The sequence below is a fragment of the Physella acuta genome, unplaced genomic scaffold (genome assembly GCF_028476545.2).
Source record: "Physella acuta isolate Inbredline_101_S28 unplaced genomic scaffold, ASM2847654v3 ptg001074l, whole genome shotgun sequence".
NCBI lineage: Eukaryota > Metazoa > Mollusca > Gastropoda > Physidae > Physella > Physella acuta.
Window position 1 is genome coordinate 103480 of NW_026732591.1, and position 14942 is coordinate 118421.

The 14942-nt window shown below is 35.4% G+C and overlaps 1 protein-coding gene across 1 annotated transcript; it reads left to right on the forward strand.

Annotated features, from left to right (window-relative positions):
• The first annotated feature begins 361 nt into the window (after positions 1 to 361).
• LOC131955525 (fumarylacetoacetase-like) lies at positions 362 to 9905 on the forward strand. The gene is made up of 13 exons (XM_059319680.1): positions 362 to 511; positions 1207 to 1308; positions 1774 to 1895; positions 2287 to 2336; positions 2766 to 2856; positions 3507 to 3604; positions 3888 to 4040; positions 4565 to 4695; positions 4844 to 4919; positions 5738 to 5784; positions 6026 to 6127; positions 7736 to 7853; positions 8553 to 9905. Exons 1-13 carry the CDS (start codon positions 377 to 379, stop codon positions 8633 to 8635), a joined length of 1308 nt encoding a protein of 435 aa, XP_059175663.1. The 5' UTR covers positions 362 to 376; the 3' UTR covers positions 8636 to 9905.
• The last annotated feature ends 5037 nt before the right edge of the window (positions 9906 to 14942 follow it).

A 14942-nucleotide genomic window follows, 5' to 3' on the forward strand; every position in this document is an offset into this window, starting at 1 on the left:
CGAAGTTAATTAATGTAGCTTAAAAACTATAAGTTTGAATAATATAAATTATGCTTGATGACTCCTATAATATTAAAAATAAACACTCCACATGAAGAAAAAAATAAGACCAAGATCAAAGCCGAAAATTTAAAATCTAAAGAATTTATGGCGTATAGTATTTTTATTTAGATTAAATTAGAGGTCGTTACTTAATATGTAGGTCTATAAGTACATTCATCTTCTGGTTGAGAAATATGTTATCACACCACAAGTAACCTTATGTTTAATTTCCAAACTTAAAAAGAATAAGATAAGGAAAATAATATCTGTTTCGAAGTTAGGCTTAAATTATTAACACAATTCTGGCAAGGTACGCTTGTACTTTCACTTTCGCATGCTACCTGTATCGGCAACGATTTGCAAACGTTTCTTACACTTAACATTGAAAATGTCTTTTATTTCTGTTGCACCAGACAGCGACTTTCCAATACAAAATTTACCTTATGGAGTATTTTCAACTTCAGCCAATGTAAGCATCAAATAAGCGTAATAATCTTATTTTAAAGAATTTTATTGGTAGACACTTGTTTTTTAGCCTGGCAAGGGAAACAACTCATATTTGTAACACAATCCATAGGACAGGTAGATAATAGACTAGATATCTATATGTCATTATATGCTACATAAGCTAGGCCTATTGATTATTAATTTATTTTGGATCTAGATCTAGAAATCTAAAACGTCAAATGATGGAGACTTATTGGCCTAAATCTAGATCTAGAAACACCCAACATGCCCAGTACTTTCCTCATTTATTTACAAGTAGAAATCTAGATCTAGTCTAGCTAGGCCTAACAATTTAAAAATAAAAAAAGTGGAACATTTTTTAAAAATTTCTTTTGTTTTAATTTTAATTAATAAGCGGTTTAATTTTTTAAAAAATTTGTGCCTTGTAAAAATAGGCCTACTACTACTACTAGATCTACTAGTTTAGAACTACTGTAACTATAGGCTAACTAGGCCTATTTGTTTAATGATTAATTAGTTTCTTCCTAGCCTACCCCAAGCAAAGTGCCTGAAGTGATTTTGGCTATAGGGCCATACTGCCTCTAGTACTAGATCTGATTTAGTCTACCTAAGTCCAGTAAATTGTCCTAAATTAAAAATTACTAAAAAAAGGTATCAATTTTTTTGGGCCTAATGCGCATGACAATTAATTTTCAGCCTAACAAGCGTATTGGAGTTGCTATTGGAGATTACATTTTGGACTTGTCTGAGGTGAAGCATCTGTTCACTAGCGCTGAGCTGCAGCATGCATTCGAGCAGGTAAAATTAGAATCTAGCAATTTGTTTGTTTGCGTGTTTGTAAATGTAGGCCACTGTGCTATGGGCATTTTTGTTAGTTAAGGATAATATAGGTTGTTAATTTAAATTTAAAACAGTGTTCTTTAACATGAATATTTTCTTTTTCTTCTCAAATGTTAAAGAAATTTGTACACTTCTAAGATCAGTTTTTTTTTTAGATATTTTTACTGTGAAATCTCTTAGCTGATCCTAACCCTAACTCAATAGCAGTTACATCAGTCTATTTTTAAAGTAGAAATTTTACTGAATAAATTTACTGGCAATCAAATAATGTTTTTTACCCTTTTTAATTAATTACTTCCAAATTTTTTTCTTAAAATGTAATATAGACCTCCTGCATAAAAAAAAAACACAATTTTTTTTACATGCACCATTATTGAAAAGACAATGTTTCAAATAAATTTGGTTGTGTCTTTTACTTGACAGTCAACTCTTAATGCCTTTATGGGCTTGGGTCGCAGTGCTTGGAGTGAAGCTAGGCAGACTCTGCAGAAGGTCTTATCTGAGTCCGAACCTGTCCTTCGCGATGATGCTGTACTAAGATCAAGGTGGGACTAGTAGTAAACTAGTAGTATTGATCTATTTAGTTTTGTGCTAAATGTTTTTTAAACCACTTATTTTACGTTAGGAGATAGAAGCTAAAAGCTGTGGCATCATCAGATATTTGAATAAATAAATCCAGGTTTCTTGTGAAGTATAATCTTGTTACAAAAAATAATAGAACAGATGACAATATACATTTTTTTAGTGAAATATAATAATCATTTTTAAAATGTTTCTCTGCATTTAAAATAATGGGAGATATTTTAAAGTGAATTTTTTGAATTAATTTAATATGAAGAAGCCCACTACAGACCTAATCTTTTATTGGGAACAAGTTAGTCTTAACTAATAAACTATGTTGAAAGCTAAAATATGTACGCTTTTCTTTTTATCCAGATCCCTTGTGTTACAAAATCATGCAACCATGCACCTCCCAGCTGCTATTGGTAAGCATAATTGTGGTATTGTAAGACTTACAAATGTAAGACTTGTGGTATTGTTGGGGTAGCTGTGGTATAAGACTTATTCTGGTCTTGTAAGACTTGAGATATTGTAAGGCTAGTTTTGTAATTGTAAGGTTAGCTTTGGTATTGTATTGTAAGACTTATTGTATTGTAACTTCTTATTGTGGTATTGAAAGGCTAGTTATTGTAATGTAAGTGCAATTGTTTGTTTTAGCTGCTAGAACTAGCCCTCAGGTTTTTAGAAGATCCTCGTTTAAAATAAATTTACCTTGATCACTGTACTTATTTGATAGTAAACATAAAATTTAGAAAATCAGAAGACATCCTGCGTATCATTTTTTGTAAATAATTTGAAGCCAAACATATCAGCTGTTTATGATTATTGATAAAGTATTACACACACCCCAACAGGCGACTACACAGATTTCTATTCATCGAAAAACCACGCCTTCAATGTTGGTTGCATGTTCCGTGATCCGCAGAATGCCCTCAATCCTAACTGGTAAGTCATGGTTGAATTCTAGCCACTCCTGACAGCAAGCCATTACTAGTAGTCCTAACTGACAAGTCATTGAATTCTGGCCACATTTGAAGCCATTCCTAGTGCTCTTAACTTTTGAATTCTGGTCACTTTTGGCAACAATTTATTCCTAATGGTCCTAACTGGCAAGTTATCATTTAATTCTGACATCTTTATTCCTAGCGCTGGACTGTAAGCCCAGTAAAATAAACTGAGAATATAGAAATATATTTTAGAATGCTGTGCTGGCTCAATTGCATGCATTGTAAGAGCCACATATTTTTCTTAAAGCTTGAGCTGAAATAAGTTTGAAAGCAGACATAGAATATTATTATATTTGTAGGTAACTGATAATAATAACTAAATACTTGAAGCAACCATTTAATTTTGTATGTATTGTTGCAATATTTTATAAGTGTCATCTGGTATACTGTTAATTATAAAATGGATATGTGTGAGAATGTTGATAAAAGGGAAGCTACTCTGATTAAAATGTTATAAATCTGAAACTAAATGTGTACTAAGGATATTTTGACTCAGTTTACAACACTAACAGTTCTTTCTATTTGCATTTCTAACCATGTAAAATTTACATTACTAAAGTTCATATCTCTGTGACATTACTTTGACAGGACACATCTACCAGTAGGTTACCATGGGAGAGCCTCGTCTGTCGTTGTGTCTGGGACTCCAATTCGTAGACCAAATGGTCAAACCTTGCCTGATGAAAGTAAGTTCATTTATTTCAACTTGGCTTTTTTTTTTTTTAAAAAACTCAAATATGTTTAGTGATGTACTTAGTGCCTATCTACATAAAACACATCTTTTAAAAAACTTTTCTTTTAAAGAAGAACTTTTACTTTTATTTCCTCTTTTTTTTTTTTTCTTAACTGTTTTTTTTGTATGATTTGATAAAAAAATTGAGAATGCTTTAACGAATTTAGTGACCCCATCAGTGTAATAAAAAAATTCAGAATTCTTCAATTGAAGTGTTTTGTTTTGTTGATCTCTAGAGTCGCCCCCAGTGTTTGGACCGTGCAGGCTGTTTGACTTTGAGCTGGAGACGGCTTTCTTCACTGGCCCAGCCACGTTGCTGGGGAACCCAGTCACAATGGAGAAGGCTGAGGACCACATCTTTGGGATGGTGTTGATGAACGACTGGAGTGGTGGGTAGTTGGTGGAGCATGCGTGGTGGAGATGTGTCATGAGTTTGTGTGTAGTTGTGTGTGTCAAGTGTGCAGATTTGTGTTCTAAGTGTGTATTTGTGAATTGTGTAATTCTTGTGTTTAGTTTATAGTTGTGTGTGTCAAGTATGCAAATTTGTGTGTAAAGTATTTGTATTTGTGAATTGTGCGAATCTTGTGTGTAGTTTTGGTTATGTGTGTGTTGTATAATCACTTATGTGTGTGTGAAGAAATTATCTCATTATTTTGTTTTTATAGCTTTTTTATCACATTCCATTTCCCCTGAACTTTATCTTCTTGTTGAACTTGTGTTTTTATAGTTGTGTGTGTGTGTTTTGCATCAAGTGGGTGTGTGAAGAAATTATGACTGATTACTTTATTTATAACTTTTTTGTCTCATTCCATTTCCCCTTCTTGTTTTACTTGATCCCGCTAGCCATACAGATTTGTATTTGTAAATTCTGTCCATTGCGTTTGATTTTATTCTCACAACTTGTGTGTTTCAGCTCGGGACATCCAGAAATGGGAGTACGTTCCCCTGGGTCCATTCCTAGCCAAGAACCTGGGGACAACCATTTCTCCCTGGGTTGTGACTATGGATGCCCTCCGACCTTTCATTGCCCCCAACATGACCCAGGTATAAATAATACACTTTTGTTTCGTGTGTCAGTGAATTCAAGTTTTGCCAAATCTATATGTTTAACTGGGGAACTTGTGTTTTTGTTCACTGGTTTGTTATGTAGTGATATGGGGACTGCAATAAGTTCTATCTGTCTATCCCACAGGATCCTGTGCCTCTGCCTTACCTGCGTCACGCTGACGATTACAATTTTGATATCAAGTTGGACGTGTCAATCTTGGGTATTTTTTTTTTTTTTAAATTTGTATTTTTCTTATTGATGGCCGTTGTTTATTTTTTGTAAGAAAATGTCATGTGCCCACATGACATGTGCTAACAGTTGTATGTGACTGTCTGAGTGTAAAATTGTACATGGATATTTCATCCTGTCATGGAACAGCTGTGTGGATCAGAATAGCTGGGTGAATAAATATCAATATCTTGTTGGATAAGTTAGATAACTTTTGGGATAAGTTGTATGATAACTGATGGATAAGTTGTATGATAACTATAGGATAAGTTGTATAATAACTGTTGGGTAACTTGTATGATAACTGTAGGATAAGTTCTATGATAACTGTTGGATTAATTGTATGAAAACTGTAGGATAAGTTAAATGATAACTGTTGTGATAAGTTGTATGATAACTGATGGATAAGTTGTATGATAACTGTTGGATAAGTTGTATGATAACTGTTGGATAAGTTGTATGATAACTGTTGGATAAGTTGTATGATAACTGTTGGATAAGTTGTATGATAACTGTTGGATAAGTTGTATGATAACTGTTGGATAAGTTGTATGATAACTGTTGGATAAGTTGTATGATAACTGTTGGATAAGTTGTATGATAACTGTTGGATAAGTTGTATGATAACTGTTGGATAAGTTGTATGATAACTGTTGGATAAGTTGTATGATAACTGTTGGATAAGTTGTATGATAACTGTTGGATAAGTTGTATGATAACTGTTGGATAAGTTGTATGATAACTGTTGGATAAGTTGTATGATAACTGTTGGATAAGTTGTATGATACTCTCATCCTGTTTTTGTTTCAGCCGATGGTATGAACAAGCCAGCTGTAATCACAAGATCCAATTTTAAAGTAAATTTTTTCTCTGCTCTTTTTAATTATTTAATCCAGATAATCTGGCCAAACAAATCTTCTAATCTACTAGTAGATCTACATTTAAAATGACAAGATCCAATTTTAAAGTATTTTTTTTTCTGCTCGTTTCACTTTTTATTAAGCCAGATAATCTGGCCAAACAAATCTTCTTCTAATCTACTAGTACATGTAATCACAAGATCCAATTTGCTTAGACAATGTGCTTTATATCCACCAGTACATGTACTGGACCATGAAACAACAACTGGTCCACCACACAGTCTCTGGATGCAACATTAACCCCGGGGATCTGATGGGCTCAGGAACTATTTCTGGCGAGGTCAGTTTATTATAAGCTTTTATTTCATCCCTACGTCTGTTGGTTGGTTGGTGGTAAATTTAAGTTTTTTTCTACTGCTAATGCATCTATTTTGTTCAAACTTTCCACATATATTTATCTTCGTTGACAAAACAAGAATGTCTAATATATTCTAATTAGACATTTTAGATTTGTCATATTAAAAAATTACCAAATTCAATAGTAAAAGGGAGATAACAGCTTAAGGGAGATAACAGCTTCACGAAGAACATATGACTAAAAAGTACAAAATAAAACAAAAGATTTAAAAAAATATTTAATGTTCATTTAGAATAATTTTGAGAAGATTCTTGGTTGTGTCCAATGTGTTGATTGAAATCACGTCTGACATTACAACTAAGAAAAAAATAAGAACAAGCTTTTAAATGCCCTGAAAGTGAGAAAATAAAACTATTTTACTTTCTTTTATAAAAGCATTTGTTGTCAAAATGTGTATGAGGTTTCATGAGCAACAGTTCTTTTATTAAAGAAAACAACTTTAATTAACGTTCTCGTTTTCAGGCATTTAAAGCCTATTATTATAAAGATTTTTATATTATTGTTTTATTTTCTACTATTAAACTGTAAGCTACACAAGCACACTGTGGGAATAAATGAACCTTAATGTAAGACTCCTGTCATTCATACATTATAAGGTACGAGCCGACCCGCGGCGTATCATACGCCGCTATTTAGTTGTTTTTTCTACTTTTCAGTAATTCATAATTTGTGAATTTGACAGTACCAATGCTGCCTCTGAAAATATTTGCTTTAAAACACTAAACCCCCATTCCCCCCCCCCCCCCCCCCCTGAAAGCAGCCTCCTCTTAGTTACCTCCTCTAAGTTTAAAATAGTTTCAAACTGAATTATCTGCCCCTAATAGCCGTCACCAAACCCTGCTCTACGATTGTTTTGTAAACATTTAGAGTGAACTACAGCTCATTAGACCATGCGGGGGTGGGGGAGGTTGATTTATGCCTAGTGAGGAAGAGAGGGGATTGCAAGGCGCGTTTGCAGCTTGTTTTCAAACGGCTCCCAGAAGAGAATTATATATATAGATTGATGCCTCTCTATGATGGTATACATTTGCTTATGTAGTTTTGAATGTACAAATGAACCTTAATGTAAGACTCCTGTCATTCGTACATTATAAGGTATTGATGGTGTACATTTATGTCGATCTGGAGGTATAAGTGAACAGACTGAATATAGATAATGACAGTAGCAGTTGATTAGGGTTTTTTAAGGCTAGATAATAATTCGGGAGAGGGTAAAATTTGGTTTGAAAGGTTTTCTATTTTTTATTTGTTGAATATGTAGTTTGAGTGTGATGTAGTAGAGAAACGAGAAGGCAGTTGGTAGGCAAAGATATGAGAGGAAGCGTTGGATTTACATTTGACAGCAGACTTAGGTAGAATAAATAGTTTGTTGGTAACAAATGTGCTGAATAATAGTCTTGAGTGTTTTTTTATATGTGCATGTCTATCCTGGCCACATCATTAGTTGCAGCTAGAAAGATCAGTAACTGTATTATATAGATAGTACATAGAAAGTTTATCAAGCTAACCATTAGACTCCTCTCCCATCAGACACAAGACTCCCTGGGATCTATGCTGGAACTCTGCTGGAAAGGTACCAGAACTGTTGACCTGGGCAACGGACTGACCAGGAAGTTTCTGCAAGATGGGGATGAGGTCATCTTTCATGGTCAGTGGTTTTTTTTAAATTACTGTAGTATATGAGGTCATCTTTCATGGTCAGTGTTTTTTTTTAAATTACTGTAGTATATGAGGTCATCTTTCATGGTCAGTGGTTTTTTTTAAATTACTGTAGTATATGAGGTCATCTTTCATGGTCAGTGGTTTTTTTAAATTACTGTAGTATATGAGGTCATCTTTCATGGTCAGTGGGTTTTTTAAAATTATTGTAGTATATGAGGTCATCTTTCATGGTCAGTGGGTTTTTTAAAATTACTGTAGTATATGAGGTCATCTTTCATGGTCAGTGGTGCTTTTTTTTAATTACTGTAGTATATGAGGTCATCTTTCATGGTCAGTGGTGCTTTTTTTTCTGTTTTGAAGGTTTACTTTCATGGTCAGTTTTTTTTTGAAGGTCATCTTTCATGGTCAGTGCTTATTTTTTTTTCTGTTTTGAAGGTTTCTTTTGTGGTCTGTGGTTTTTTTTCGTATTTTGTTTATAATGACATTTATGCGACCATCTTTGTTTTATTGCTGTGTTATCTATGGGCGCAACTTTGTGTGTGCTGTTAAACAGTTTAAATTAAATGTAAGTCTATGTGTCAATCATTGTGTAAATCTATGTTTGTAGAGTTATATTTTGCTTTCAATGCAGCCATAACATTGTAAAATTTATTTTAATCTTGGATTTAAAAAAAAACAATTTCAGGCTACTGTGAGGGCAACGGCTATCGTGTGGGATTTGGCACCTGCACAGGTAAAGTCCTGCCTGCCCACCCCATCACCTGTTGAGTTCCACCAGCCGCCTGTGTTGTGAGGGTTAAGATGGCCGCCCCTGACCTATCAACTCTGTGAGGGTCAAGATGGCTGCCCTGACCTATGAACTCTGTGAGGGTCAAGATGGCCGACACTGACTTCTCACCTCTGTGCTTGCTCATCTTTGTTGAAAACATTTTGTTACTTTTTTTTTTTTGTTGATGCTGCTAGCCTTTAGGTCAAATCAAGTTTTAAAATTTTTTGTTCTTTAAAAAAAATCATCTATGTTTCTGGATAGGTTTTTTTTTCTTTTTTGGTTTTCTAAAAGTTAGGCAATTTTAAATATGTAGGAGCTCAGCTTAAAACTTAATTAAATTAGACGAAAATTAAGTTTTAGCATCTTGTTATTCTGCTAGGATTATCACTGAAATCGGAAGAAAAACCAGGAATACAATTTAACAAATATAAATTAAAAAAAAAAAGAATACAAATTCAAAAGAAAACATGCATGGAAATAAAAAATACAGAAATACAAATAAAAACAAGTGGAATATAATGCTCAATATTTACGCTAATTGGGTGTGGGATGTCTTGTTTCAGAATATTTACTCAGCACATAAATACAGTTCTATTGAGGACTTGTTTAACTGTATACAGACTTCATCGGTTGTGCTTAGTTTTTTAGTGACATCATTTTGATTAAGTTACTTTGTTATGTCATCTTCCTGTGTTCTATGTTGGTTTATAAGTCATATTTTGTATACACATATTTTAAGATATTTACTGAAGGATTTTTATTTGAGACGGTTATATTATGTTGATATTTGTTGAGATGTAAACTTTGTTAATTAACCTAGGGTTGATCCTACAACATTTGTTGAGATGTAAACTTTGTTAATTAACCTAGGGTTAATCCTTGTTGAGATGTAAACTTTGTTGATTAACCTAGGGTTGATCCTACATTTGTTGAACTGGTCTTGATGTAAGGAATTATTGTTATAATGGAATCTAGTGATCTGTTTTCTCATGTTTTATAATTAATGAATTAATTTCATCGTGCCTTCTGTGTGACATGGTCAACTGTCATGTGGCATAGTCTAATGTCATATGGCACAGTCTACTGTCATGTGGCATAGTCTAATGTCATGTGACATGTACTGTCATGTGACACAGTCTAATGTCATCACATGACACAGTCTACTGTCATATAGCACATTCTAATGTCCTCATGTGACACTGCCTACTGCCATCATGTCAAGCTAAAACATTCCATCTTTCATACAACTAAATAAACATATGGAAGAATTTTTTCTTGTCTTCTGTGTTTTAATTGTTTGCACTGATCAGTGAATGTCTTGTATTTTTAGGTCAATTAGGACTGACATAGACTAATGAATGTCATACATGACAACATAATCTTTGTTGGGTTGGCAGGAATTGGAAAAATGTCATGCATGATCAGATCAAGTGTTTAATTGACACCATAACACTACAGTTGGTTTATAATGACGTGTTAGCTGATATCTAAGGGTAGAAAATGGACCTTTATTGGGTTGTTTTTTTTAGGGGGGGGGGGGGTTGATTAGTGGATGGTTAAGATGGCTTGAGTTAGTTAGGTTTAGGATGATACAACTGGTCTTTGGATACCTACTGCTAGCTGGTACTTGTGAAGCTATAGCTAAAGGGTCTTTAAGTAACTAGAGCTAGCTGGTACGTATGAAGTTGCTATAGCTAAATAGTCTTTAGCTACAGCTCGCTGATACTTATACAAGTAAAACTAAATGTTGTCTGGGTAGCTAAAGATAGCTATCCATGTCTTTAGTACTGTAAACAAGCTAAATTCTCCCCCTATCTAATCTCACCTCACTAATCATATCCCCCCCACTGTATTCAATTATCTCTCTACTCACTTGAAAGACTGCCCCCCCCCCTCACACACACACACACACACACCAAGATAAAAGTTAAAACTCATTAGGGGCTGATCTGATCCTGCCATTAACTTAGGTTTTCTTAACCACAAAGCAGGTAATAAAACATTACTTGTAAGAAAACATCACATGTAATAAAACTTCACATGTAATAAAACATCATAGGTAATAAAACATCATAGGTAATAAAACATCATAGGTAATAAAACATCACAGGTAATAAAACATCATATGTAATAAAACATCACAGGTAATAAAACATTACTTGTAATAAAACATCACAGGTAATAAAAAATTACATGTAATAAAACTTTACATGTAAGAAAACATCACAGGTAAGAAAACATCACATGTAATAAAACTTCACATGTAATAAAACATCACATGTAATAAAACATCACAGGTAATAAAACATTACTTGTAATAAAACATCACAGGTAATAAAACATCACAGGTAATAAAATATCACAGTAGCAAGTCTTGAAGGATGGGAACAGCACAGTCCAACCAGTTTAAAATCAGTCCATTAATATTAGGACATCGTCATAGTCCTCTAGAGTGTAGGACATCATGGTCCTCTAGAGTGTAGGACATCATGGTCCTCTAGAGCAGGGATCTCCAAACTTTTCAGCCAGAGGGCCGCATTAACTATCAAGTTTCAGTTCGGGGGGCCAGTTTTTTCCAGGCATGTATTTGATTTTTCTGAGAAAAGTTCCTCAGCAATCACCGACAAACGATTTTTCATCGGACAAAAAGATCTCCGCGGGCCGGATGAGGGGACTTCTCGGGCCGCATCCGGCCCGCGGGCCGTAGTTTTGGAGACCCCTGCTCTAGAGCGTAGGAAATCATAGTCCTCTAAACTGTAGGACATCATGGTCCTGTAGGACATCATCTGCCTAACGACTGTAGGACCTCATGGTCCTCTGTGTTATAGAACATCATAGTATCTAGACTATAGGACATCATGGTCCTGTCGACTGTAGGACCTCATCGTCCTCATTTCTATAGCTTTCATCACATTTAAACCGGAAATAGAACTCTAGACGTTTGTGTCAGTCATCTCACGCTTGACCACGCCCCCTATCAAAAGTGGCCCTAACACTGCCGTCCCCCCCCCCTCCACCTTTAGCTACATAACCCCAGCCTCCCCTCCACCATCACCTGGACATGTAAACAAAACACCCAGGCTAAAATTATTCCCAATGACAAACCGAAAGTGACAGGGGCGGTAATTAAGAAATCACTACTTGACCTAATTACCTCCCTTTAGTCAGAAGAAATGTTCGCTCGGAACTCTCCAACTTTAAATCAATCAGGTGTTTTAAAAAATCGATACGCCAATCAATCAATCAAATCCTCCCACACGGCCACAGCAACCTTTGATGAGCTTTCTTTCTTGAGTGGTTTTGTTCATGGGAACTTTTCAAGTATGCTTGCCTGAACTAGTTCTTGCCGGGGTTGGTTCACTACTAGCCTTGACAGTTGAATTAGTTCACTTTTTGTTGAACTAGTTCACTTTTTTGGTTAAACTATTTCATTTTTTTTGGTTAAACTATTTCACTTTTTAAGTTGAACTATTTCACTTTTTTGGTTAAACTATTTCATTTTTTTGGTTTAATTATTTCACTTTTTAAGTTGAACTATTTCACTATTTTGGTTAAACTATTTCACTTTTTTGGTTAAACTATTTCACTATTTTGGTTAAACTATTTCACTTTTTTGGTTAAACTATTTCACTTTTTTGGTTAAACTAGTTCACTTTTTTGGTTGAACTATTTCACATTTTACGTTGAACTATTTTTACTTTTTAAGTTGAACTATTTCACTTTTTAGGTTAAACTTATTCACTTTTAAATGCACTAGTTCACTTTTAGTTGCAGTATTAGTTCACTTTTTGTTGAACTAGGTCACCAGTTTAAAAACAAAGACTCGCTGAAGAAAGCCACTATTTTAATTTAACAGACGCCCCCTTCCTCCAAAGCCAGTTTAACAGATACCCACCTCTAATTGAAGTCCCCCCCCCCTCCCGCCTCCCAACCCCCAAGATAGTGTTAAAAAACCATTCCTGATACTGAAATGTTCATTCTACACTACAGATATACGTACGGAAATGACTAGCTCTAGAGGACCTGCCGCTAATTGCCAGATAAAACTCGCCGTGCCCAGTGAAATATGATTGAATTTGGTTCGGGTTTTTCTGTGTTTTTCCCCCCTTCAATACGACACGTCTGTAATGTGACACTTAAAATTTACTGCTTAAAAAAACCGCGGGTAAAAAAATGGGACGGTGTTGGCTTAGTCATCAGCCAAGGGAAATCACATTCATTATTTTTGATTGGACGTCTATGCTGGTGAAACTAGTTATAATTCAAAGAACAACTCCAACTCAGACTTAGCCATAACACTACAACCTATTGCTAGATATAATACATAATACAACCATAACCACACTTTACTCTAAAGCTAACCCTAGCCAGAGGAGTAGCGACCCTTCCCGGCGCACGGGGACAAACTTTCAATTTGGCGCCCCCCCTCCGGAGCAAATTTTTAATTTGCACCCCCCTCAACTTTTCGATTTGCACCCCCTCCCTCATCAAACTTTCGATTTGCACCCCCCTCAAGCTTCCGATTTGCCCCCCCCCCCTCAACTTTTCGATTTGCACCCCTCCTCAAACTTCCGATTTGCCCCCCCCCCCCCCTCAACTTTTCGATTTGCACCCCTCCTCAAACTTTCGATTTGAACCCCCCCCCCCCAACTGCAAAGATGCAGCTAAAAGGACATTTTAATTTGTTTTTACAACCCATTTCATATGTCCCCCTGCCCCCCCCCCCCCCCCATCGCTACGCCTCTACCCTAGACTTAATCTCTACCTGGTTACGCCTTAAGTTTCGAATTCGGAGACCAACGCTCGAGTTCGTAGGATTTCCCTGAGTCCACCCAGCTCTAATGGGTACCTGACTCACGTTATTAAAGACGACTGAACTCTACTTCTTCAATCGTCAGTCCCACGGACAAGGGCATAGCGACCTGTTCTGGTGCCCGGGGCGAACTATCAATGTTGTACGACTCCTATTCAAACGTTGGTAAAAAAAAAAGCCCCCCCCCCCCACTCATACATAGACCAATTCAGAAAATCAGTCTGTAAGGCCATGTAGTAATATATTATTTGATTGTTCAGAATGTGTTTTTTATTTTGTTCTATCCCGTTTGGCGCCCCCTTTGGGTCGGCGCCCGGGGCGGCCGCCCCCCCTCCCCTGCCCTCCCCTAGCATCGCCTCTGCCCATGGACAGTCAGGTTTGTAAGGGTAACTTAACAACACGCTGAACTCTATTTAAATGTTGTATTGACTGGCTTCGCCAGCTTTAACCCCAAAAATCTGTCTAAGAGCGTGGGTCTGTATTTTACTGAATCCCACTTTAACGGTCTACAAACATGGGTCTATATTGTAAGGAATCCCAACATAAATTTTCAGACGATTCACAGTGACGTTTGTAGACACCTGTACAATCTACTTCAGGTTATAAATTTAATTAGGGTTAAGGTTCAATGTCAGAGGTATTGTTTTTGTTGACATAATAAACAGTGAAAACAATTTGACTGATTTGTATTATTTTTTACTTTCTCGTATATACGAAGTATAGAGAAAGTCTTGTAATCGTGCAAAAAAAAAATCGAGATTTTTACAAATCTCGACGTTTTACACCTCACTGATACGGAAAAACATAATTTTGCAATCTTGTCCGTGTGTCTGTGTGTCTGTCTGTCTGTCTGTCCGTGTGTAAACACGATAACTTGAGTACCGTTACAGCTAGGTTGATGAAATTTCATATATAAGTATTTTATCAAAATCGTAGATCCGTATCGACTTTTGAGCGATTTCCGATAACCGGAAGTGGTACTTTTCTTACTTTGAATTTTTTCAAAAGCCTATAACTTGAGTACTATTTCAGATAGATAAATGAAATTTCACATATAAGTAAAAGATCTAATTCTCTACCTTCTGTTAAATTTTGAATTTTGAGTAATTTCCGTTGACTGGAAGTAGTAATTTATATATATATATATATATATATATATATATATATATATATATATATATATATATATATATATATATATATATATATATATATATATATATATATATATATATATATATATATATATATCATTCATGTAAAATTTTTAGAATTAACTTTTGATTTTTCTCTAAAATAGCTCTTCCATTTAAACCAATCGTCCGGCTGTTTAAATCTTCCATTGGCAGCGATTGAGAGAAATTTGGTCTAGTTCAGAGCACCCACAAACACAGCCACCCACCGTGTAGAAAGGACCCGACGATAGCACGTCTGCCCTTGTCGTGGACAAAACAAGGACCAGAATTGTCTCCCTCGAATGGCGGGGTGTGACG